Genomic DNA, 25638 nt, shown 5'->3' with positions numbered 1-25638 from the left:
CATTCATTGTGTGTGTGTGTGTGTGTGTGTGTGTGTGTGTGTGTGTGTGTGTGTGCGCGCACGCGCGCTGGCATGCACACACAGGTGTGATAGAGAAGAGCACATCCACCCTGCTTCTTCTTCCTTTCCTCTAGAGAACTGGGAATTTAAAACTAGTTCCATTAAATCCAATGGAACTGTCAAAGTCATTCATGACTTTCAGGTGTCTGGAACCTAAGAACCAATAGATAACTAGAATTCAAGGCTTCCTCTTTTCTTCTGTTGTATTTAATATAGAAACTGAAGTAACTTATCTAGCTAGTCTGTGTCCTTGGGTCTGCATACGTTGGTACCATACTCAGACAACCCAGCAGCAGTATTAAATATGTTCCATATTAAGTCAAGCATAGGAAAATAAAATAGAAATAGGAGACCTAATCCCTATACTTAATGAGCTTGGACTCCAACAGAGAATATGCAATGGATCATATTTTTTAAAAGAACCCTAAATAAGTGAAAATGATAAAGTGTCAACTGAGCACTAAAGAGGAGGAGACAGGAATCCTGAGAGAACTAAAGCCCATAATGAACACAGAATCATTGTCTCTCACACAGAAATATTCAAAGGAATTTTCAGAAACAAAATATATAAGAGGTAAAATTGCTTCAAACATTGGAGCTCATGTTTCCAGATACCTTACTTCAAAGTTTGCTTTTCATTTTCAAGCTGTTTGTATTCAATTAATCTAGTAGTAGGGAGGAAAGAGTGTGAAGACCATGAACTCCTATACACCATCATCCCAAGAATAATATTTGTCTATTTAATGAATATAACAAATTTTTTGAATGAATGGCACATTCTGAAACTGTAATGAGTGATTTTTTTTTTTTTTTTTTTTTTTAACTTTCCGGAGGCTTTAAGAAGCATTTAAAAAATGTTTATTGTTAGCTGGTCAGTAACTCTTCCTCCATATTTGGTTCAAAATTCTTGTCTGAATGAAATACTTGGAATCATAGGAAATCCATTATTTAGGCAAGCTCCTTCTTCCATGAATCGCTAGACGATCCCATTAGCTCTTGTTGTAGTTAATTATTCAATCCCAAATCACTGAATAACTACTGAATGACACAGAAATGTTATTAATGTTTTAAAACCCACTTTACATGGTCTTTTGAATCTTGACATTTGTGTTTGAATATAATGTTAGTCAATTTTCTGTCAATGTAACAAAATACCTGAATTGATTGACTTATAAAGAGAAAAGCTTTATTATGCCTCCCAATTTTGGAATTCCAGTTCATGATCAATAGTCCTGTAGTTCTGGGCTCCTGACAGGTAGCACATCATGGTGGGAGCATATCACAGAGTGAAAAGTTTAACACAGAGCCAGGAAGAAAAATAGAGAACTTCTAGGAAGGGGCTAGAGTCTTGCAATTTCCATCCAAGATACACCTTCAGTGACTTAAAGATCTCCACCTGGGTCCCACCTTGTAAAGGTTTCACTACTTCTCAATAGTACCACCATGGGAAGTGTGTTTTTTACACATGAACCTTTGAAGTCATTCAGGTTCCAAACCATACCAAATATTTTGTTTATCTTTGTGTCCACATATCTTGTAAACAAGAGTTTAACACTTTGAATCACACAATAGGGCAATCTAAAGCTATTTTAATGAGTTCACAGGAATAAATTATAGATGCCACACCCAGGAAAACAACAATAGCATACTGGGTGGAAGCAGAAGCTAAGTAGTTTTGATCTGATTGTTGCATTCACCTTCGCAATTTGGAAATGGTATACCCAGTGTAATTTACTATGGAACAGACAAGAAAAGAAAGGAGCAATACTAGTTGATGCAGTTGTGCATCTACCATGAATTCACAACTTGAAATCTTCTATCATGTGCATGTCCACTCTTTTTAAAAAAAATCTTTTATTATGGATATTCCAAATAACTATACAATAACAAAAATAATCCAATACATCCTACGGACTCAATCAATTTCAACAATAACTGTCTTTCGTCCCATCCTGTTCCCACCTGCCCATCTCCAGGACTTAATTAGGCCTTGGTTTTGAGTCACATGAATTTTCTTCTGAATCTTAGAGTCTTAGAAGTATGAAAAAGATTTTTTTTTTTTTTGGTGGCTTTACCATTTTTTTTGTTTGTAAAAAGGAAATTCTGTATTTTCTCAGTGGAAGAGAGAATAACCATTTTTATTCCTATTCCTGATTGCTAAGGAAGATCAATATCCCATGATACCAAAACCAGTCAGAGGGAGTGACTTCTCTATTTTCCACTGCTGTGAAGCTCTAACTGGAGACCATGAGTTCCCTAGTGTCACATACACTACGTAGTTGGACCAGTCAACACTGAGAGACTGTGTTCTCAGGTGGAAAGACAAAAGTGTTTCCAGGGAGTCCTAATTTATGCCCCCATTAAATATTTTTCTTGATTTTCATTAAAATAAGAAAATCAGTTTTTTCTCTTCAGTGGCAGATCAATTTAACTTCAATAAAATTTCTCCTGTAATTCACCCATACTTACTCAAAGGATTAGTGAGCCTCTGTCAGAGCACAGATACTTGTCTGCTCATTAACATTCATGACCAAGAACCCTTCTGGTAGGTCTGGTTTCAGAGTCTGATAGAGCAATACTTAAAAGAAATTGGCTTGTCTGTGAAACAGCTGCTCAGCAAAGCCACCATGCAAGGGAATTGGTGATAATAAGATGATAATATTTCAACTACACCAGGAGCATAACGTATTTTAAGTTACTTTGAGGTGTGTGGTAGGGGTCTGAGAATTAGAAAAAGATTGGTAATGTATCACAGAAGCCATGGAGCAGTTGATTAGCAGTGTACATCCTTAGGTTTGAGAGAGGAGCTAAAGTCTAAGGGGGGGATACAAAAAAGGGAGGGAGGGAGAGAGGAAGGAAGGAAGGAAGGGAGGGAGGGAGGGAGGAAAGAAGGAAGGAAGGAAGGAAGGAAGGAAGGAAGGAAGGAAGGAAGGAAGGAAGGAAGGAAGGAAGGAGGGAGGGAGGGAGGAGAGATTCCACTTGTACAGAGATCTGGGTTCTTCATGCACTGCATTCAAAGGGCCCAGTTAGGATGGATCATCTCCCTCAGTGCTGTGCAAACAAGGCATCTGTGATTTATAAACTCATCCACTACTTCCATCAAAAATCCAAGTCCCTGGTTAGCTGATTTTCATTTTGGAAGGCCAAACTTTTGGGAAAATTGGCATATTACTTTCCAGTGCCAGTGAGACTATTTCTCTAATTTCTAAAACTCACCTCGGCATATTCTGGTTTCAAGAAGACTTTCTTTCACACAAAATGCCTGTCACTGCGCCAGAAGCTTGGGCATTCACTTTATTGCTTCCTACCATGATTAACATTGGAACCTCACAAAATATAGTTAGCCTGCTATTCTGTACAATGATGAAGGGAACCAATAGCACAAGACATGGCACCACTATGTCTATTAATTCTTACAATGACATCATGGAAGTATGATATGCGTGTGTGTGTGTGTGTTTGCACATGTGCACTCCTGTATGTGTGTGTGGTTATGTCTGTATGAATCACTGTGTTAGGATAAGAGAGGAAGTAGTATAATAGCTGTGACTGCCTAACTGCATTTTATTTAGAAAATACTTATTGCTCTGGAATTTCTGGAGAAACCCATTTAAAAAAACAAAAACAAAAACAAAACAAAGTGAAGGTAATGAAGCCAGAATTGAGAACAGGTAGTTAGTGTAGAAATAGGGAATCCGGTCAATTTCCAGGAAATGAAGCCATGAAGCCATCTGCCTCTGGAAGTTGAAGACTGCCCCTGGGAGAATGGAATGTCAAGGATCTCTGGAGCCCATTGATTACCAAATTTACCTGCCTTTATCAAGGACTGCAAACAAGGAGCTGCTAATTAATGCCCCCTGGGCCCTTACCTGCCTGAATCACCCTGGCCCTCCCCCTGCCCATGGCTTTTCACTTAATGCAAAACGAGGCCTAGTCATGTAGGCAGGAAGGAGAGATAAGGGGGGAGAGAACTGGAGAACAAAAGAGACCTTAACCTATAAAAGATGTAGGGTGCGCTCACTTCTTGGGACTTTAGAACATCAGCCATGGCCCCTTCTTCCTGCCGGGAGAAGTCTGTATTATTACCTTTAAATAAAACCTGCTTAATATGCTTGCCTTGGCTGCTTCTCTAGTGTTCAATCTTCAACATTAGAAGGAGCAGAAATCGTCACTGGTAAACAGTGGTATCAGTATTGAGGAAAACATTGTAAGTAGCAAAAGGAGATCAGGTGAGAACTACAGTATATTAGAACGTGGAAATATGTACCCTCTCCTGCATCTCCACCCCTGTGAAGTAGCATAATCTCCTTCCCCACTAATATGGAGAAGGACCCTAAGATTTGGTTTGGTCTGTGAAAACTGGGAAGAAAGAACATCAATTCTCTAGGCCTTAAGGGGCATCCTGCCCCCACCCGTCTGGCTTGAGAGTCTGCAAGTTATACCAAGAGAAGAATGTGACCAAGATAGAATGCTACTCCAAAAGAGTGGGAGACCTCTAGAGTGAACCAAACCAAATCTGTCATTTAGAGTCAAGTTAAGATGAGCACAGCTTAGGACAGCCAAACCAAAGATGTATTAAAGAAGAACTGTGCTTCTGACTTATGCCCTAAAATTGTGGTTGGTTTGTTACAAAACAATGGCAGACAGAAACAAGGAATAAAAAGTCTTTGCAAAATATTTACATAATAGGTATATGAGAAATATCAATATATTAATAACATTGAAGGCAAATCGATATCAATTATGCTAATAACATGTCCTAAGGGCTCTGTGGACCTGCATACAAAATCCCTGGAGCCTGTCTCCTCATACCACTTCAAAAATGATCACAATGTTGACACATTCTTTAGGGGCAGCCAGCTCTTCAAAAAACCTGTGATTTCTCTAAACAGAATTCTTACTACCTCCTCTGTTTCCAATGAACTTCTTCTTTAGCATGCAGTCAATTCTGACTTCTTTAGTGTTTGTCTTATATTTATGTCTCCCCCAAAATATAAACCCCTTAAGATGTCAAGATCATAATTAGTCTTGCTTAGTCACTTTAATCTACTAACAATTAGCCAAGTCCCTTCTACCTATGGGGTTCTGAAAAACAGGTTTTCAAATTGAAACACACAGTGTGCCCACATGTACACAAAATAGCACCCATGTGACAGGAAATTTGGAGGATTCTAACACCATATGTAAAGTACTTAGGGTTTTCTTTTTTTTCTCCTCATATAAGTGCATTCTCTGAGAAAATTAGGCTATATTTTAAAGAAGTCATTACATTATTGTCATCTCTACAATATACAGATGAGAAATGATATTTAAAAAGAAAACACAAGATTTGCAGCATAAAAATATTATGCTTCTGTATATAAATTATTTCCGCATTCAGTGCAATGGGTATTCGAAGGTGCTACAACAGAATAAGTTCTTCATGAAGATGGAAATTACTGTTCGTTTTTTTATTTTGCTTTTAAAAATGTACTTGCTGCCAAAATCTCTGGACAAATGTATATCATTAAAACACATAAATAAAAACCAGGAAGAAAAGAAAAATAATAAGATGAAGAAGAACATACTAAATACAAAGCCTCATATAGAGCTCTCAATGTGAATAAATTTCCACTCAAATCAATCCAAAGGAAAAGAAAATAACCAAAATAAAACATCCATTCGAGCAAATAATCCATATTCCACAGACATTCTTAGGGAACAGAGCGTTAGCATCTAAATCAAGATGGAAAACACTATGTCTTGTGAGATATGGAGAATAAACAATGGGCCTTCATTGATTCAATAACATTTTGTGCATTCCCCTGTAATTTAGGCCCAGCTTCCAAATGAACACTGTTTCCAATTTTTCCCAAATGTGGCCAGATTCTTTACCCGCCAATATCACTAATGCCTTGTTAAAGAAATATTAATCGTTTTTCGCCAATGTCCACCCGAAATAAAAGTTGAGTTAGAATTTCAACCAAACATTGATTTCCTATAACACTACTATTTAAAAGACAGATGTATGTATCAGGTTACGCTCTTGGCTTCCTCGTTCTTGGTGGAAATTGGCAAGTCATTCTCTCTCCAGGCTACAGGCTCCTTAGGGGCTTGGGCTATATTTAGGTGAGCAATTTTCTTTTTTAAGGATTAAAAACATGTCCTTCCACTTTTCTCTGACGGTCATTTCCACTTCCTCCCCACAATAACTAGGACAGGACAGGCGGGGGAGATAGATGGCTGGCTGGTTGACCATGAACTGTCAGCCCCTTTGGAGGGCTAGAAAGCACAGGCGAGATTACGGGGTAGAGGTGGCTAAGAGCAAGGGTCCTCCTGTGCTGGACCTGGGGCAGGACCCTGACTCTGTCACTTCATATTTGTGTGACACTACCTTATAATCTACCCCTGATAAATAGGGTGAGCATCTTGAAGACTGAGGAACTATCTCTAGCAGAATAGCAGTCCTCCCTTCACCAGGATCCTAACAAAGCAATTAGGAGCATAAAAGTCATACGTGTTTAGACAGAAGTGCCAGTTTGACAGGTCCCTGAACACAAAATCCATGTTAAAGAGTGGGTGCCCAAGATGACTTTCCCTTTGGTCTGCATTTTAATTGTTAATCTGCTTTTGGACTTCTGGGTACTTAAGGTGTTCAGCATGGGCAGGCTTTTCATCCAGGACTCTACCCCCTGGGGAGCAAAACAAAAAATGGGTTTGGCTACAGAGCATATTGAGAATACCCCTGGATAATTCTGAGGGAACTCTGTAGTTGCCCCCAGACAAAAGGGGGAGGGGCTTGCAGGGGTGACTGATGGAAGCCCTGGTGGGGATTTGCTCAGGGAAAGGAGAAAAATAAATAAACAAACAAACAAAATCCCATGGGACATTGGGAGAAGCACCAGTGCCAAGAACATAAACCTCTATTTTATAAATACCCTTGATGACATTTCAATTTTATCTTCATTGGAGGGGAAAAACATATCCAGTTATAAGAAAATTCTCTACTGAAGAATAAAATTTCTACAAGTGGCACTGTATACTTTTCCAATTCCTTGTCCATCAGCTGAAAATCTTAGTGTCAATGGACAGTAAAGCAAATTGGCGATTTTAGAGAAGTTGAGGAAGAGTTCCTAGGAATTCAGGTTTAGAGTCCCACCATCCAAAAAATATTTGCAATTGTAAGCAGTGTTAACTTCTAAATAAATCTTATAATAAATCTTACCGAAAATATTAATTAAAAGCTAGGAAAGAATATGACCATGAATAGAATGTGGTTTTATGGTAAGCATATGAGAATCTCAGAATTTAAAATGGGATCATGATTGCCAGAAAACAAAAAGTTAAATGGAATCAAGACATTGTAATATAATAAGGAAAGCAACAACCAGAGACTAATTATCACAGTGATTAGATTCAGCCTCTCTGAACTGGCTGGCTCACACATATCAGAGCAGTTGAAATTGTTGCTGTACTTAATAAAAGTAGGAAGGAAAGTCATTGCCTCCATGGTTTTAATTAAGCAGTTTTTTTTTTTCCTCATAATAACTTAGATCCCACAAAATACAAATGACAAATCTACACCTCTGAGAAAGTGGGATCAGAGACAGAACCTCAAACAGAACATTCTGGATTAAGAAACTCTTGTTATAATGTAAAATGACTCACTGTAGAAGATACTGAAAAGAAATCCAAAGTCCTTCAAAGTACCATTGGTTTCATGTGAGAAAATAAAACTCAGAGGTAACATTCTACAAATGATCCTAGATAGTCTGTACTCGTGAGAACTGATATTCATCAACAAATGCCAGGAGGAAGTGTTTTTGTAAAAGGCCAATGGAGGGGCTGGAGATGTATAAGGTCCTGGGTTCTATTCCTAGGACCAGAAAAAAAAAAAAAAAGGCAGGAAATATAATGGTGTCTTTTAAAATTGATGTGACAATGATGATAATATTGTTAACAATGAGCTTTTCAAGATATGACTCAACAGGGTCATGTTTAAATTGTTTTTGTAAAGTGCGGGTGATATTTTTCCCAGGAAAAAAAAATCTTAACTTCTCCCTCATGGCAGCCTAATGCAACTGTTGCTAAAGAATTCATCACCCATGTCAGATCTAAATCTGAGAAAAATTAAGGTCTGTCAAACTGATTGACATGACATGACACCCCTAAGTACATTGGAACAATTTAAAACACACCTGTAGAGAGAGAGAGAGAGAGAGAGAGAGAGAGAAGTGGGGGCACATGCACTTCTTTAATAAAACAAAGAAAAAGTAGATCTTGGATTAAGTTTTGTAGAACACAAAATATTAAAAGCTACTCATATGATAATACCAGAAGTATGTGGTTCAGTATGTGAATAGCTTTACTTATCAAACAAAAAAGCTCCCATAAAGCTACTTAACATTTAATATTTTTATTAAAAGAAATGTATGATCAACTGTGAATACTGCCCTTGATTTATTTCAGCATCACTAAGAGCAGAGTTTTGTGAAGGCACTATGTTTTCCAATGAAATAGATAAAAATCAGCAGCAGCAGATCACTTTACCCGCTTCTGTAACAAATAACTAGACGTCTCAATTTGCCTCAGTTTGAAATGATAGATTGTCATCCCCCACACACAGAGTCCCTGAATGCCACTAGATTTGTAATCCGTCAGTCAAGGGCAACCCTTTTTCTACTCCCCAGTTGTATTCAAGGGAACAACCAGCATTGCATGGCCACTAAATAAGAAATGATTTTCATGTATATCCCCAGATAAATTTATCCACAGACTAAGAGACAAAAAAGGAATGTGAAGATGTTGAAACACACTTGCAGAAAAGAGGACATACCAGACATGTACATGGAAAATGTCACATCATCACGAGGACCAAAAACACAGGTGAACTACTCTTTTATAACTTGAAGGGTTAATTTGAAAGAAATCAGTGTTACAATAATAGTTTAAAGCAGCAATGAGAAGAACTTTTGTCCTATGACACAGAAAAGAAAAAGAAAAATTTTGGTAAGCTTTTCCAAGCAGGCTCTGCTGTGCATTAACTGAACAGGATAAAGAAAATGAGTAGCAGCTCTTCTGCCCTAGGGCAATGTGACATGTCCGAGGGGGACAAGGCAGGCTTGCCACAGTTTTCAAGTCTGGTTTACAAGGAATCAAGTAAGGTACATTCACTTCTGTGAGCACTAAAAAACTACCATCCAAAAATATTTAACCTTATTGTCATCATTATTAACAGATTGTCATCATTATTAATTAGATTGCATTTGAATACTTCTCTGAGGCTCTGATGAGAAAATTCAGTGCTGAAATTCAGTAATAATTGCTTTTGGTCTTTGTGCTTTCTAATGCAAAAATGTTTATGTAACCAATGGAACAGAAAATGAAGTTGATTTGCTTATAATCAGAAAAGAGAAGGAAGGTCTAAATCCTATGCAGAATGTGTCATGACCACCATGTAAGATATGTTACATTATCACAATGGCAAACTCTAAAACAAAGGAGTCTGTGTCATTGGCAGCTAAGACAAGTCTGTCTTCTTAAAAGTGATGTTATATCTCAAGTAATCTTAAGTGACACAATTTTTTTAAAAATGAAAATCCCCACATGAAAGATGAAGACAAGCCACAGTGACAAAACCTGAATTAGAATCACCCTAATAATGAAAAGTTGAGCTAAATCTTTCAGAATAAATTTTATAGGCAAAGCACAAATGCAAAATGGCTTTTGGTTAACTCAGATTTTTCCAAGATTTTACTGTAAAAATAACACACTGTCAAGAAAGTTCATGCTTTTCCTAAAAATAGACAATACTATAAATGTTTAAGAGGGAATGAAAATCTCCTTCAAAAAACGTTTTTCGTAGAACAGCACAATTCTCATAGAAAAGCACACTGTTTCTCTGTGAAAAACTAAAGTGAAGCCGGACGGTTTCACCTACCATCAAACTTCTTGTGCCTTGACACAAAAGTGGTCCGCACAAAATGGCTGGTCTCTTCCACGAGGTTCTCAAATTCTAGTTTGCTCTGTTGGCTCAGCTTGTCTTCCATTTCTGTGGTGCAGCATGTATATTCCTGAGGACAGATTCTTAAGTGCTCCCCTGCAATGAAAAGCATCCAAACATGAGTATGGAATGGTAAGGCTTTGGGGTAGATTCTGCAGGTTTCCCTTGTCTAACACTTAACTCAAATCCTGGGGTACCTCACCCTGCTACCCCCTAGCCATGGGCATGAGCTCTCCCTGGGCCTCAGCATATCTACACACTTAATATTCCAAACACACCTGAAGGACTTCAGATGAACCTGGGAGTTCTTCTCTGCCCAGCCCTCGACCCCATCATGTAAGCAAAGGTGTATTAAAACCCTCAAAGCAACATTTTTTTTTTTCCCTGCCTTTATTCGAAATGTACCAGGCAACACAGGATGACGAGACAAGTCAGTCTTAAGGGTGTTTGTTTTTGGAAATCTCAACAAGGCAAAGACATTGGGCCCCATCACAACAATGGGCAAGAGCCTGTGGTAAGAGCTTCCTGTTCCCTCTGCCATTCGGACTGTGGGAACAAATGAGCTCTTCACCAGGTGAAATTGACAGTGTTTTTAATGGCAGGTCTCCTGTGCCACACATTCTTCAGTTGACATTTCTTGTCAGAGAGAAAATGTTCTGGAAGGAGGAAGCCACAGAGGGGTTTAATTAGTGCTTATGTCATATGGAAATGTAGAATAAAAGAGAATGAAATATTTAATGCAGCCGATTTATCTCTTGATCTGTCAGGCTACTTCTTTTGACAATATTACTTTCTTTATTGTTATTTGCAAGTAGAAGCCAATCTTTTGCTTTATGAAATTAAAATGGTCTGTTGTTGCACAAAATGTGAGTTTCTGATTGATGTAGCTCAGTTTGTGTCAAAAATGTTTATCTTATCAAGGCCCCAGGAGCAAAGAAAAACCCCACTCAATGTCCTGCTAAATAAAATAAAAATGACCCCTGAGATTAATGTCACTAGGCTACAGAAAACCAAATGAACAATTAAAGATCACTTTCTTTAAATGGTCTTTAATGATGATCTTTAATAAAAATCAACAGATATTTGATGCTATGATTAAAATTTATTTATAACATTTAACGGCATATATAAAGGAGTGCCCAGCATGCACGAGGCCCTAGGTTCAACACCCAATACTGTTAAAAAAAAAAAAAAAAAAAAAAAAAGAAAGAAAGAAAGTCATAACTTTCTGTGAAATACAGGATGCCTAGTGGCTCTTCTAGTTTGGTACTAAACTCCAACTTTAAAAACCTAAAGATAAAACGTGCTATTTGTTTAAAGATTGTTTAAAGAAAAATTATCTTTATTAAATATCTATTAAAAGTAGATTTCATATAATTCATAAGAAAGACCATAAAAATCGCGTATTTATTTTTAAAAGGAAAGGACATATATCATTCTTGAGAATGGTAATCACCAAAGTCAGGTCAAAGTTCTTTCCCAGCAAGGATTCAGGTGCAAGAGAAAGGTTCAAATACTTATAACTAAAATCTTTTACGTCTTAAGCTACTTGAGAGACAGGAAATGTCTATAATATTATTATTAATTTTACTGTATGATTAAAATAATTTTCAAAAAAACCTTGGAAGTATGTTGTGAAAAAGAGTAGTCACTACAGTTTTGCTAGAGAGGAGGGCAGGGGGTAAATATGAAGAAAGAAATACAAGCTGCCCATGACATTCAGAAGCCAGTCTGGTACTGACATTCTCCCACCACACAGACAATCTCATGAAACACTAGTCCCAGACAAGATTATTCCAAGGCCACAATAAAATGAGACCCAGCAAGGTCACTGCATAATCTCCTCTAAGCAGAGAAAACAAAGCCACCATGCCATACAAAGGTGCCAAATACCTCCTCTCTTAGCCAAAATGACCAAATGGTATTTATTTGCAAATTTATCCTTGTACTAGTTTCCAATTATTTTGTTGGGATTTTTTGAGATTCCTCATTATAAAATTACCTATTGTGACATTATCTCCACTTTTTGACAGCACTCAATCCAGGGAAAACCCTTAGTTCGTTGGACCCTCCCCCAAATTACCCAAGTCAAACCCACATCCTATATAGACTCATGCTAAGAGCCTCTGACTGAGACAGTACATTGTTCCCCATGTTGGATTGTGGCACCTCCCATGAGTGATACCCAAACTTGTTCACCACTATGTTCTTGTCATCTTTGACCCAAAGGCTTTGTTAATACCAAAAGTAAGAGATTGTGAAATTCTCCCCAAAGAGATTTTGATACCTATATCCTACCAAGAAGACTAGCTCTAGAGCGTAAGGCACCTGGAAGGGGTGACTTTTTCAAAAACAAATGGTCCCTGAATCACTAATTTGCTTTTCTACACTGTTAAGCATAATTGATAAGGACAAAACAAAATCGGTCAGTGTTCTAATGATTTTGTCATTCATGAATTTCTTCCATTAAAAAATAATACTGTAATGAAGATCAGATCATATTCTAGTTTTCCTTCATATCTTTAAGTATTTTGAAACTAGGGTATTCAGTGGAGGTGCCCTTCATGGTAGGGTAGTCAAAGGGCAGTATATGAAGTGAGAATATTTTCACTATTTTCAAAGCAAGCATACTTTCTTCAGTGGAACACCCAATTCTGGATTTGTGCACCATCACCTAGACAGCAGGTGATTTTCTTAGTTCTTCCAACTCAACTTTCGTCAGTGTTTTTCCATGGATCTTAGTTAATTCCTTCTTTCTTAAGAGCATAGAGGAAGCCCTCCTTGTTTCTTTGCCTGGTGATGTGAACAATTCAAGAATTGCAGGAACCAAAATTGATTTTAACTTAGCATCATTCATGAACTGGGGCACATGGCCACTATGTGAATCAGTGTCCTCAAATGAAATCGCTTCCCTAAGTCTGCACTTCCTCTCTCTATGCTTGCCAATCTCTGTCTCTAGTTTTCTTCTATCAGGTCCCAATAAAAAGAAAAAGAGATGGGTTGATTTCTTGAAATCATTTCCATTTCTGTGAACAATAAATTATTGCATTGAATTAGTAAGGCAGCCACTTACAAATTTTGCATGATCTAATACCTCTTACACATGCACTCACACACACACAAACACACATGAACATCACATGAGAAAATTTTGGTGTAAAGCTGTCTCACTATGAATACATGTCTTCCTTCTACTTGACATAAAATACGGGTATTCTTGGTAAGACAATCTCATGAATGTAGATCCATGGGGCTTCTTCCACAAATATCCCAAATAGAAATGCTTCTTCAGAACAACAACAAAAATACTTTGCTCAGTTTTTCTGCAAAAATTCCAGCTCAACTGTAATAATTTAGAAGCAGACACAGTCCTGATGTGCTAAATCTTGAGAAATGGACATTTTATGAGTGTATAATAGAGTAGGGAATGGAGGAAGGGGATTTAGAAAATGGTTTAAGACAGTTCAAAAAGGAGCACGCTGCCAAGTTGTTGATACTAAAGATCCACTGGATGTGGCCAGAGATGTGAGACTGTTGACCCCTACTAGCTATGGAATGAGGCTTTGGGCTATTATCTGCCAAACAGATAGGTCTAATCTAGAGAGCAGAATGACATGGATTTGAGCATATTCTCCCCTTTCTAGACCCTGACTATTTAGAAGAGAAACTTAAACATCTAGATACCAGGATTACTCTGTCAGCTTACAAGTGAACCAGGTGCACAGCTGTTCTAACTTTTTTTCATCTAAATCCCAGTCATGTCTCTATAGGCTGGGTATTCTTTAACTGCAAGTATCTGCCCAGAAAGTACAGAACATCTGTCATTCAGCAAGAAGCTATCACTTACAAATCCACACTCTTGTTTCTTCCTTCACTCATTATTAAACTGTTACTCACTTTTGAAGATTATTTCGTACTTTACTTTTTATTATATTGAGTATTTTAATGACACAATAGGCCTACTTCTAAATATTTAAGTTCTTTATTTTAATCTTCCTAGTATGACAAGTAACATCAGTATTAAGTACACTAATGAGAGTGTTAAAATCAGAGAGTCATATGATCTGACCTTTCTATTTACGAGCTATGGGTATTAAGAGTGAGTTGCTTAACATCCAATTGCTCTCCTGTAAAAATTGAACTAATGATAACAGGTTATGGGACAAAGCAGGGAAAAGGTTTAGGATAGTGCCTCAAAAATATTAAATACAGCTGACATTCTAATTTTGTAGACCAAAACATGAAATAGAGCTAAGTAATGATTGAGAAATGTTCACTTATAATGATGTTGAATGTTAATAATAAAAAGCTATTGGAAAATTCTAATAAAAAGCAATCAGACAAAACCCCACTTTTGAAAACACAGAAAATGACTCGATAAAAAGTATCAATTTCTTCAGAAAAAAAAAACTCTCCTAGTGTCTCATTATCACTGAAATTAATAACTATTTGAAGCCAACAAAGAATAATTGCCTGCACATATATGCTCTCTTAATTCTTTTCAAAAATTTAGGTGAACAACTCAAGGTGTGGTTCTTACAAGGGAGTTTTCAGTATCCTCAAAATGTTGTCATACATAACTGTTAAATTCAAAAGCTCTTATCCATCTCTTGGAAGGTATATACTCGCTTCAAAGCAAAGGGGCTTTAAGGTTTATCGGTATCATGCCATCAACAGTCGCATTGCATGTCTTAATATCTCTAAGCTCTATGGAACGAACTTGCGAAAACTTTCTGAGAGGGAAAGATGTCGGGCCAATGGCAGCATCTTCAGCAATTTCGCATTGAAAAGTCTGAGCTGGCTTCACTGGGTGTGATCACTCCTTCAGAAGAGGCTGCTATTTCAGCAAGCACGTGTCTCTGCTGTGGGTCATTTTGGATGCATTGGGGTGGGAGGGCTGCTGCTGACATATCAAGGTACAGCTCCTCTCTCCTGCTCATCTGAGGCCCTTTTAATTTGCCCAAACGTCCTAATGATTCCGAATGCTTGGAAGATTAGGAAAAGTCATTTGGGGGATCTGCAAAGCATGGCCTGTGGGCCAAATCCAGTTCACCCCTGCTTTGGTAGAACCTGTGAGCCGTTGTTAGAAAACAAATACTGAAGAATAGTATTTTGCATAAGAAAAAAAAATTTTATGAATTTCAAGTTCAAGTGTCCATGAATAAAGCTTCCTCATGACTGCCATTCTCCTCTTGCATGTTTTCTTTGACTGCATCAGCATTAGAGTGGCAGGAACATGGTTACAAAGGAGACCACACAGCCTGCAACGCCTGCCATACTTAATTTCTGCAGTCTCACTTGGAGTCCATCTCACCACGTGAAAAAACGGGCTCTACCCCTTCCTGTTCCAACGTCTCCAAACAGCAAGAATATGAAACTTTTCTCAGCTCGAATGCTTCTGGAATCTAAAAAGTCTTTGACATTATAATGAGATGATTTCAAAGTTAAAACTTATGAAGTAGGAGAAAGTATTGTCCTTTGGGGTTTCCCAGTCATTCACATTCTTTTCTCAAACTGCCTTAGTTTGCTTTTTGTTTTGTTTTGTTTTTGTGTTTTGTGGTACCAGGAATTCAACCCAGGAGTGCTTAACCACTCAGTCACATCCCGGCCCTATTTTTATCTTTTATTTTGAGACAGGGTCTCATTAAGTTGCTTAGGGCCTTGCCAAGCTACGGAAGCTGGCTTTGAACTTGCAGTTTTCCTGCCTCAGCCTCCCAAGTGGCTAGAATTATAGGCACGTGCCACCAGACTCAGTGCCTTAGGTTCTTTATAATAAATCAAATAAATAATTAGATGTAACTGTAGCTCAACTGGGGAAGAGGTAGACATGTCAAGGACCATTAACAACAAGGAAGATCAGGATAACAGACCTTAAATGCACAAAGCCTGGGATTGACAAACGATGCTAACTGATCTATAGTCATCAAAAGTTAATTATTAAATAAGTTCCTACCATTGCCATCTTCTAGGTGCAAATCATCATGTCAGGCTCAAACCCAGCAAGACCAGACAGGTGTTTGTGTGAACAGGATTTTACAGGCTGATGTTTTCTTAGGGCTCCTGAAGTTAATACCAGTGAATTCCCTAGGTCCCTGCATTTCTAAAGGACTCTCCTCCAGCTCTAAAATAAACCAGGGAAATGCAGGTGTAGAAGAAGGGGTTCCACCAGGAAGTTACAGAGTGAGCTCAGAGACTATAAATTGTCCTCTATTTTCCAAAAAAGAAGAGATAGGGCTGTTCCTCCCTCTATGTGCCCCCTTCAATTATGTGTCACTCTTTACGGCATCATGTCCCAAATGCCTGCCCAGATGTTCATTTTCATTCCAAGACGCTGCAGTGACAGCAGAAATGTGATCCCTCCAGATCCCACTCCCTCCCAGAGATGGCTCTGGGTCTGACAGCAGCCAGGAATGGGCGTGGTGAGTGGCATGGTAGTCAAGAGAAGCAGACAGGAGACCCTCATTAAGCAGGCAGGCCAGCCTCCACAGGTCTGCTTCCACAACCTCTCTGCCCTCAGAGGTGACACCGGATCTCAGAGTGAACACTCCAAAGAACCCACACACAGCAGAAACCAAAGTGCCCAGAATAAGTGGCATTTCACAGACCACAGTTGACCCAACTCATGGCCTGTACAGAGCTTTGGAGTATGGAGAGAAATTACTAGACCCACCTTTCCCTAGAGGTAGAAAGAAAACACAACACTCATCAGTGAAAAGAAGATGGTAAGATGTAACAATTTCTAATCCTCCAAATTCAATCTGATCAAACTGCATTCTTGGTTTTAGATTTATTCAGATTATGCAGTTTCTGTCAAAGTTTTCTGTATTTGAGGTACTGAAATCCCCATAGCTGATCTGCATATCTGCTGCCAAGCTTCAGAGATTTCTCATCATTTGGTATGTCTCCTCAAACAACTAGTCAGTTTCTGTCTGTGGTGTTGAAAAATTTGACTGGAGCAAGCCATGGAAGGAAACAGGTGAAAGAGAAGCAAAATATTCTAGAATAAGTTAACTTTTAGTTAGCATTTCTGATAGCTAAGATCATTTAAATTGAAGTTGAGAGACCTATACAAGCTGATGAGGAGTAAATGAACAGATATAAACAAGATTTTTTTTAAGGTAGGTTCCAGTTAATTTCTTTTAAATTCAAATTTCCCAAACTTCCAAGTACTTTTTCAACGTTTTTCAGTGTTAAGAGTTGCTAAAAAGGATCCTGTCGTATTGTAAGTGCTACTCTTGTTTAGTGATGTTGTTCAGTGTTAGAAAGAGAAACGTTCAAACTTTCACACAAGTCTAAGGAGATTAACATTCTACTTCATTGAGTCTTATCTGAACAATCTACATTACCATCATTCTTTGATTCTGCCAATTTCCTGATAAAGACTTTAAATGTTAATCCTTGTATTTCTAAATTTACTCAGAATTTTACAAAAATAACTATTTTTGAATGGGACCCAAAAGTTAATTATTAAATAAGTCCCTACCATTGCCAGGAGAATTTTGCATGTAACACTCTGGATGATACAGATCTTCTGCCAGTGTTTCTGGTCCTCACCACTTGGTGGCCTTTCCTATTTCAGAGAAGTCAATCATTTGCCAGTGAAAATAAATCCAGAAAAAGGTGTGATAAGAATGAAGAAAGACAAGGGCAGTAGTGAGCCAGGCAGGAGTCAGAAAAGCCTTCCGTTCTTTGGATGACATCTGACCTTGGCTCTGGCATGATATGAAATTCTTAAACTTATAAATTATTCAATCAGTTAAATAGAGGGTTTTCTCCATGTCATAAATACATATAATTTATTTATTTATATAATTAAAACTTTGAAACTTTTGAAAGCACCACCTTAAAAGAAATTTGCCTGTATAGCTAAAATCTCAGTGTCAGACAGACACAAATATATACACACAACCCAAATTATTTTCCAGAATCAATTTAAAAAATTATGAATAGAAAGAGCCCAGAAGACAATTTTAATTGCTTCAACTTTTCTTCCTCTCTGTAGGAAAGAGCCCAGCCAAATTGTGGTTCCCCATCACAGGAACAATAACAAGTCAAAAACAATGGGATTCCATGAGCCAAAGTAGGCCACAAACTCTCCTTGTAACTGCTCTAATCAGAGACAAGGATCACAGGGCACAGTAGCAAACGTGGGGGTGTCATGGGACATCTTTAAATTTCAAGAGATATTTGGCATCTGTAGGAATTTTCAAAAAAATCTGTGCTGGAGGTAGTTCAGTCCCAACATCAGATTTACTATACTCCTTCCGATGGTTTTAGCAAAGCACTATTCCTTCTTAATTTTCATTTCACACAGCATAGGAAAAGTATCATGGAGCAGGAAAAGTGGATGGTAGCATCTGGTTTGATTTAGGGTTTGCAAATTTTGTATTCTACTTATAATGATTGTGACCAAGAATTTTAAAAACTTTTTTTTTAAATCATGCAAATGTATTATTTTTTTTCAAATGGTCACTAAGTTCTTTTAGGATAAAAATTTAATTGTTTGGACAATAAATAAAAAGGTTAATATTTCTTCTGACTTAGGGTGCCATGGAAATATTATGAACAAACTTCAATAATTCTGTGTCAATGTGGTTAGGCTGTACCACCCGGGAAATTGATCAAACACTAGGAGTTGCTGTGAAGGTATTTTGCAGATGTGGTTAACATCCAAAATGAGTTGATTTTAAGGAAAGGAGATAATCCTCGATCAGGTGGGTAAGCTTCACCCCATCGGTTGAAAGACCCTACGCACAAAAACTGGGGCATCCTTCAGAAGAAAGTCTTCCTCAAGCTCACATCACATGAGGCTTTTCCTTAAAATAGAACTCTTTCCTCTTGCTCTTATATCTATATGCATGTGTGCTTATATATGTGTATACAAATGTGCGTATGTGAATATGTATATTCATATGCAACTGGTTTTGCTTCTCTGAAGAACTATGACTGATATACACAGGGTTCCAAAAACATGTTTGGGAAACGGCGCTAGCTCTTCTGTCTCCCAGTATGCCTACAGTGGCACTCATCTGAATTGCCTAGGATTATCGGTTTGAAACAAAATTTTAGATTGTTGCTTGTTATTTTCCTTTCAGTACTTATTGACAGCAGTGTCTGAGCTATTATAAATGGAGTCAGTATTGTATTAGCAAATATTCGATAATCAGCTCTCCAGGCTGATTTTTTCTGGGGGATGCTTCATTTAAAAAGGATAAATGTTCCAAAATAATTTCCAGATAATATCAATTTACATAGTACAAATATTCCCAATGTAGATGATTTCCAGCAACCAAGATGTTATTACCAGATGTTGAGATGGGAAGAGATGTACTGTAAAATTCATTATAGAGCATTTCCGCCATTCCAATACAATAGGTCTCAAGAGTATAACTAACAATAAAATAATTAGAAAGTGATGAGCAGTCAGTATTCCTTACCTTTGTTTTAATAATTTAATTAATGGTGCATTTATACAATTTAATTTCAATAATGATTACGCTTAGTAAAAGCTTCCAAAATTTCTGATAATTGAACAACTAGTTCTTGCAAACCAGTATGTGCCAGCTTTAGTGTGCAAATACATGGAGGTAAAAGTAATGTATATTGTTTATTGGCTTCTTTCTCCTAGTTAAGTTCCAGATCCAATAGAAAAGCCCCTAGACCATCAGAATCTTCCATTTCCAAAACCCACATAGAGATCTATGGGTCAAATGCCTATTTGTCTCAATGGAAAATTGGTTCTGCATAGTCATTTCTGATTGCCAGCATATAGTGAAGAATTTCCTGGAGAGAGATGAGGTAGAGTGGAATACAGTAGTTATTTTAGAAATGGTGGAGAATGGGGACCATATTCTAGTGTGTGCTGAAAGGCACCACCAGTCACAGTGGGATTATCATCACAGCAAGGTGAATCAAGGTGACTGAGCCAGGTTTTGCAATTTTCAGTCCCAGACTGTTGTTGCTAATTCAGGACACAGAGCCACAGTCGAAATGGAAGCTGTTACTCTATGCTACGGTTATGAGTGATCTGAGGTTCATTATTCCATAACCATCTGCTCCTACTACTGCTATCAACCCCAAACCAGTAATTATGATTCCTGCCTTACTCACCTTTTCCGTGTTCACTGCTTTGGCTTAGTCTTGGCTGAGGTTCTATAGTAAATATTGAATAGAATACATCTGATTCTTCTCACTTTCCTCATTCATTCATTTATTCAATTAACACTCAGTAACAGACAAGTAAGGAATTAGGTACTCTTTAATGCTAAGGGTTAGGAAGCCCTATATTGAAGAATCTCAGAGCCCATCACGGAAAGACCCTGCAGATGAATACAAGTTCTATATGACCACCCACCTCTGGATATATGACCACCCACCTCTGGATATCGACATATGTCCCAGATATTGATGCTCCTTATAAGGGCAATGTTAATTAACTTTTCCTACTTGATTTCTAGTCAGGAAGCTCTAATATTTCCCATCTCTTTGAATTCCACTGCCCGGCAGGATCATCCAAGTGGAGGCTGCACCTGTTTCTTTTACTTCACCCTGGCTCAAAGGACTTTATAACTGCAAGGTCACCAACCTTCGAGTTTCAAATAGAATAGTCTTTCAGAGCTTATCATATAAATAAAGTTATTTCTTGTGAAAGTTTTGCTACCAATGTACATATTATGTATGTATGCAGCGTACAATGCATTTCTTACTATAAGCCTTGGGGGAAATGTTTGAAAGCTAAAGACTGATGATGAGGGCAAGAAGAGCTACAAAGAGCAAAGAGCCCATTGACTGAAGTATAACTGAGGAGCCATGTATTAGGCAGCTTTTGTCTCTGGGACCGCAATACCTGACTAGAACAACTTAGAGTAGGACGAGTTTTCTTGAGGCTCCCTGTCTTAGAGGTTCAGTCTGTGGTTGACTGACTCCATTGCTCTGAACACCTGGAGAGGCAGAGCATCCTGGCAGAAGGGCATGGTAGAAGGAAATGACTCAGTTCATCACAGCTGGAAAGCAGAGAGCTGAGGAGGGGCCAGAGACAAATTATAAGCCCCCAAATGACCTATTTTTTCCAGCCATACCCAACCTGCCCACAGTTACTATCCAGTACAGTAGACCTTTCAAAATATTAATCCATAAAATGGTTTAATTCACTGATTAGGTTACAACTCTCATAATATAATCATTTCAGCTCTGAACACTCATGCATAAACACATGAGTTTTGGGACACCTCGTATCCAAACCAAAATTAACTATAAGCAGTTACTGCTCTTAGATAGGTTTGGTTGACTTCAGTCTGGAATATGTTCTTCAACCAAATGAAGATGTCCATACTGGAATTGTTATCAGACATGTGTACTTCTGTGTTGTAAACATATTATCTTGGTACCCAAAAGAGAGGCTATTCTAGTCTAAAATTAGGAACTTTAAGTAGCATTCGTAAGTAGGTTGCAAATTTCTAATCTGCTCACAATTCTTTTCCCACACTTTTAGGAATTTTCAAAAGTTTCATTTTCAGATGTTTGAAGATATTTTTAATCCTACAGCCTGAATGATATCTTCTCTGATTGATTTTGGTTATTTCCTTTTATGGGAAGGCTTGGATGGCTCTAGTTCAGCTGTTCCAACATGGCTTGCCAAACCCAGACAAACAGTAATTCACCGGCTCCCAGTGACCTTCTGCACCTCAACTGACCAGAGATGCTGACTTACATCTTTCCATTCTGTGACCCATATTGCATCAATCAAACCAACTGCCTCCTACAAATTCACCCACAGATGATGATCAATTTCAAGTTTATTGCAGCTGTAATCCCACACTCATCTCTGCTTACTCAAAGTTAGCTATTTCTACAATTCAATTTGGTGATCCTGTGGTGATATACAATAAACCAATTTACAAAGTGCTTGTTTTTGACCCTGATAACGGCAGATCAGCATCCTTACTAAATTATATGACAGCTCACTTGAGAACTTGGAATTTACTGCTCAAAGCTCAATAGCTGTAAACTAGTGCAGACCAGTTCAGTACAGGGGCCAAGTCTAGGTGAGAGTGATTAAGAAACTAATCAAATTGAACTGCATATAAGCCTATATGAAAAATTATTTTTCTTTCCTTTAAAATACTGCAATGTTAGTAGGCATCGGAAAGGCCCCACTGCAACACTGATCATATCATACAGAGTAAAGCAATAAACGGTGGAGCGGCTAGAAATGTCACAAGATCTATGGTGTAGTCTGTAAGTGTATATTTCACTAATTTTCTGACTCTCTGACAATACAACTCCATAATATCTAACCTTTCACAATGCATAGAGCCATTAATTTATAATAATCACTTTAATTCCCACTAATCATTGAAGATGGATGCCCATAGGTAAATAGCATGAGTCTCTATCTCACAGATGAGTGATAGCAGGACTACAAAAAGGAGATAGTTCTCCTCCCCTGGCATTACTTCCACAATTAAAAAAGGCCAAGAGGTCTCTTTCTAAAATTTATGCACAGGGACCTAGATTTTTTTTTAATGACACCACTTGAAATGCTATAATAAATTCTAACATCCTTTCCAACCTGGGACTTTAAAAATTTCAGTGTACTGGTGATGGCAGTGGAGTCAAGCATTGTCATTAAAGAATTCCTGTGATTAAAGCTCAGTCATAGTCTTAAACCAAGAGGAATGCAGAACCTGGGGAGAGATGGGAACAACTCTCAAATGAAAACACACATCCCATGTATTTGAACAGAAATGAAGAGGCAAATTGAATTTTAAAGCACATGCTACATAAAGAAGACTGAAAAAAAAATGGCTTTTAATTGAACATAATCTTCTCAACTTAGAGACTATGATTAATAATTGTCCAAAACTGGAAATTCGCAATTTAGATTTTTGCTGTTCTTAACCACACATGCACAAAAGTTAGCTATATGGAATGATGGGTATATTAGTTTACTGAGCCATAGTAATCATTTCACTATTCATATATATATCAAAATGTCATGCTGTATATGTTAAAGATAGTAAATTTTTAATAATCTCAAAACAAGTGAAAAAATAAATTGCCCTTTTTATTAAATTTAAAATATCAGTAGAAATAAAAACTCAATCCTCAGAGGACAGTGGGAATGAATAATTGTAAGTTGTCCTTCACATTTGTAGTCTCCTTTTTTGAGATATGCTTCCTAGACTAGACTCACAGGAGGCAGAATAGATAGGATATCCTATAATCTGATGAAAACCATGTGTATCCTGCTTTTATGCAGCATTTAAATCCAAGTATGCAAAATAACTGGTAATTACATCAGTACTATTGAACTTTAGGAAATGTTGACCACAATGACTCTTTCCAAGTAAGACATTAATGGAAAACGGTCTTAAACCAAGACCTAGTTTTGATGCAAAGGCTAAAGTGGGACGACTTTCAATCTTTGGGGGACAGATAACTGATTGAGGAAAGTTAACTTTTAGCCTATATGAGTATTTTCCTTGTGGTTTTTGGCCATTCCAAGATACATGTTCTATGTTTGGGGGAATAGAAAATATACATATAAGGATAGGTGTAGGAAAATAATGGTATTCAAGAAAGCTAATGGTCAAGTTTAGCCTTATTTATGACATGTAGAACTTCTGTGATCTCCTCACTGGATTTATCTTTTTAGGTCTCCGGCATAGTTTCTTGGGTAATAAGTATTTAGGGGTCCCTACCTTTAATCCTTGAGGTTCCCCTGAGTGGAAATAATTTGCCCCTGTTGAGATTAAACTATGTATACCACAGAACTGAATTACCTTTGGTCTGTGCACATATTATAGCATTCATTTTAATATACCTTCACTTGTGGTTTTTTATGGACAGGCCTATGTTCCATTCATCTCTTGCCTCTCTCCTTCTTACAACCTGTGCCAAACATAATCACTGGCAGCATAAACATAATATGCTCAATTATACCCAGGGCCTTAGTAATGCTAACCTCTCCATTTAGAAAGCTATGAGCTTCTCTTTGTTCCTCCTCTCCTCCCCTCCTTTTCCTCCCGTCAATCAATTCTCAGCTTAAACATCACTTGTGAGCCTGCCCTCATCTTCTAGGATCTATCGCCTAGGTAAAGTGGCCTTCCATTCCTGCTATCTCATTATTTCTGCACATGGACCTGTGTTACACATATTGCTGCCCCACAATGAATCATCTGTTTTTCCATATCCCTCGCAGGAGCACAACCTCCTGTAGGGCTGGGAACCTGCTTTGTTCATTAATTGCATCCTTCAAAACTAACACAGTACCTGGCCCTTAATGGCCCTTATTACATTTCATTCATCAAATAAATGGAATAAAAATAAATCAAAGAAATAATGCATGTATAGACTTCTAAGTAAGTAGCATTGGAAAAAAAAATATATTAAGTCCATTTAGATAGGAGAAACATTGTTGAATCATAGCATAAACTCTGGGGAAGGCAGGAAAGTAGGAAGGGCCCCAATAACTCTACAAAGAATCTGTAGTGATTTTCAAACCTACTGGAGCTCAAACTACTTTTCAAGAATAGCTCATGTGAACATCCCATTTACATTCCTTTAGTCAAATGTATTGATAATATATCTACACATAATTCTTAATGCATATAATTCCTCAATTGTAATCTAAATGAGATAACTTTTAAGTATGCCATTGAAAATAATAGTCATGTTAATAAATTAATATTTGGGCCATGAATAAACATGAAGCAAAAGAAGAAGTCAGATGATTGACCTAGATGTACTGTTATCACTACCATGAACCCAGCAGCTGCAAACACAGAGCAACAGAGGCATTCCACTGGCACCAAAGTATTACAAATGTCATTGCTCCTAATGTGAGATTTTCCCAAAAAAGTGAATAACTCCTGGTTAAAATCTGCAAATAAAACAAATATAATTTGCCCTTGCTTTACATCAGAGTCACATTTCTAGATAGAGAATGTGAATATTGCACTAAAAGTATTTTATGTTGATAGTGAAACAAAGCTAGGGACTAGATTTTTTTCATTGGAAAATGAATCTCTATTACATTATTGAACAGAATATTTAATAAAAGTTTCACAGGATGCTGAACAAGTGTCTTATTTGGCAGAAAGTTCTCATTATTGGAAGAATACTAATCATCCTCAGTAAGAGAATGGTCTAGAAGAGATACCTGTTCTGGAAAAGAGTTGAACTAACAAAGCTGAATAACTTAAATTCTAGGATCCTCCAATGTTATTATGCATTCTTCTCCTAAACAAAGGATATCCATAACAACCACAGGAGGATCTTGTGCTCCTGGGGCGTAACCATTGGTTGTTTAGTTATTCATTGATTCACAATGGCTGTACACGCATCTTCTCCTTCCTCCTACCATGGATTGATTGCCTACTATTTTAAGGAGGTACCTCTGGCACTTCCAAATAAATAACCACTCCAGAAAAATCAGTCTTAAACTCTAGTTTGAAATCTTAATGATGGACATGAAGGTCAACCATCCACCCCTGCCTTCTGTTGAGTGCCTTGTGGTACATGGAAATCAAGAGTCTCAAAAATTAGTTCAGTTTCCCCTTAAAGTACCCAGAAGAGTCCATCTTGTACTATGG

At 37.6% G+C, this 25638-nt stretch overlaps 1 protein-coding gene across 3 annotated transcripts in view; it reads right to left on the bottom strand.

Moving 5' to 3' along the window:
- GPC6 (glypican 6) overlaps positions 1-25638 on the bottom strand; it is a 1180914-nt gene that overhangs the window by 878074 nt on the left and 277202 nt on the right. For all 3 annotated transcript variants that reach the window (XM_079136560.1, XM_079136561.1, XM_079136562.1), the window contains exon 2: positions 9980-10138. In XM_079136560.1, coding sequence (XP_078992686.1) covers positions 9980-10138 — 159 coding nt within the window. The remainder of the gene's footprint in view (positions 1-9979; positions 10139-25638) is intronic.

The sequence above is a fragment of the Sciurus vulgaris genome, assembly GCF_902686455.1.
Source record: "Sciurus vulgaris genome assembly, chromosome: 4".
NCBI lineage: Eukaryota > Metazoa > Chordata > Mammalia > Rodentia > Sciuridae > Sciurus > Sciurus vulgaris.
The sequence above is the reverse complement of the archived record's forward strand: the minus strand, read 5'-3'. Positions and strand labels throughout refer to the sequence as shown.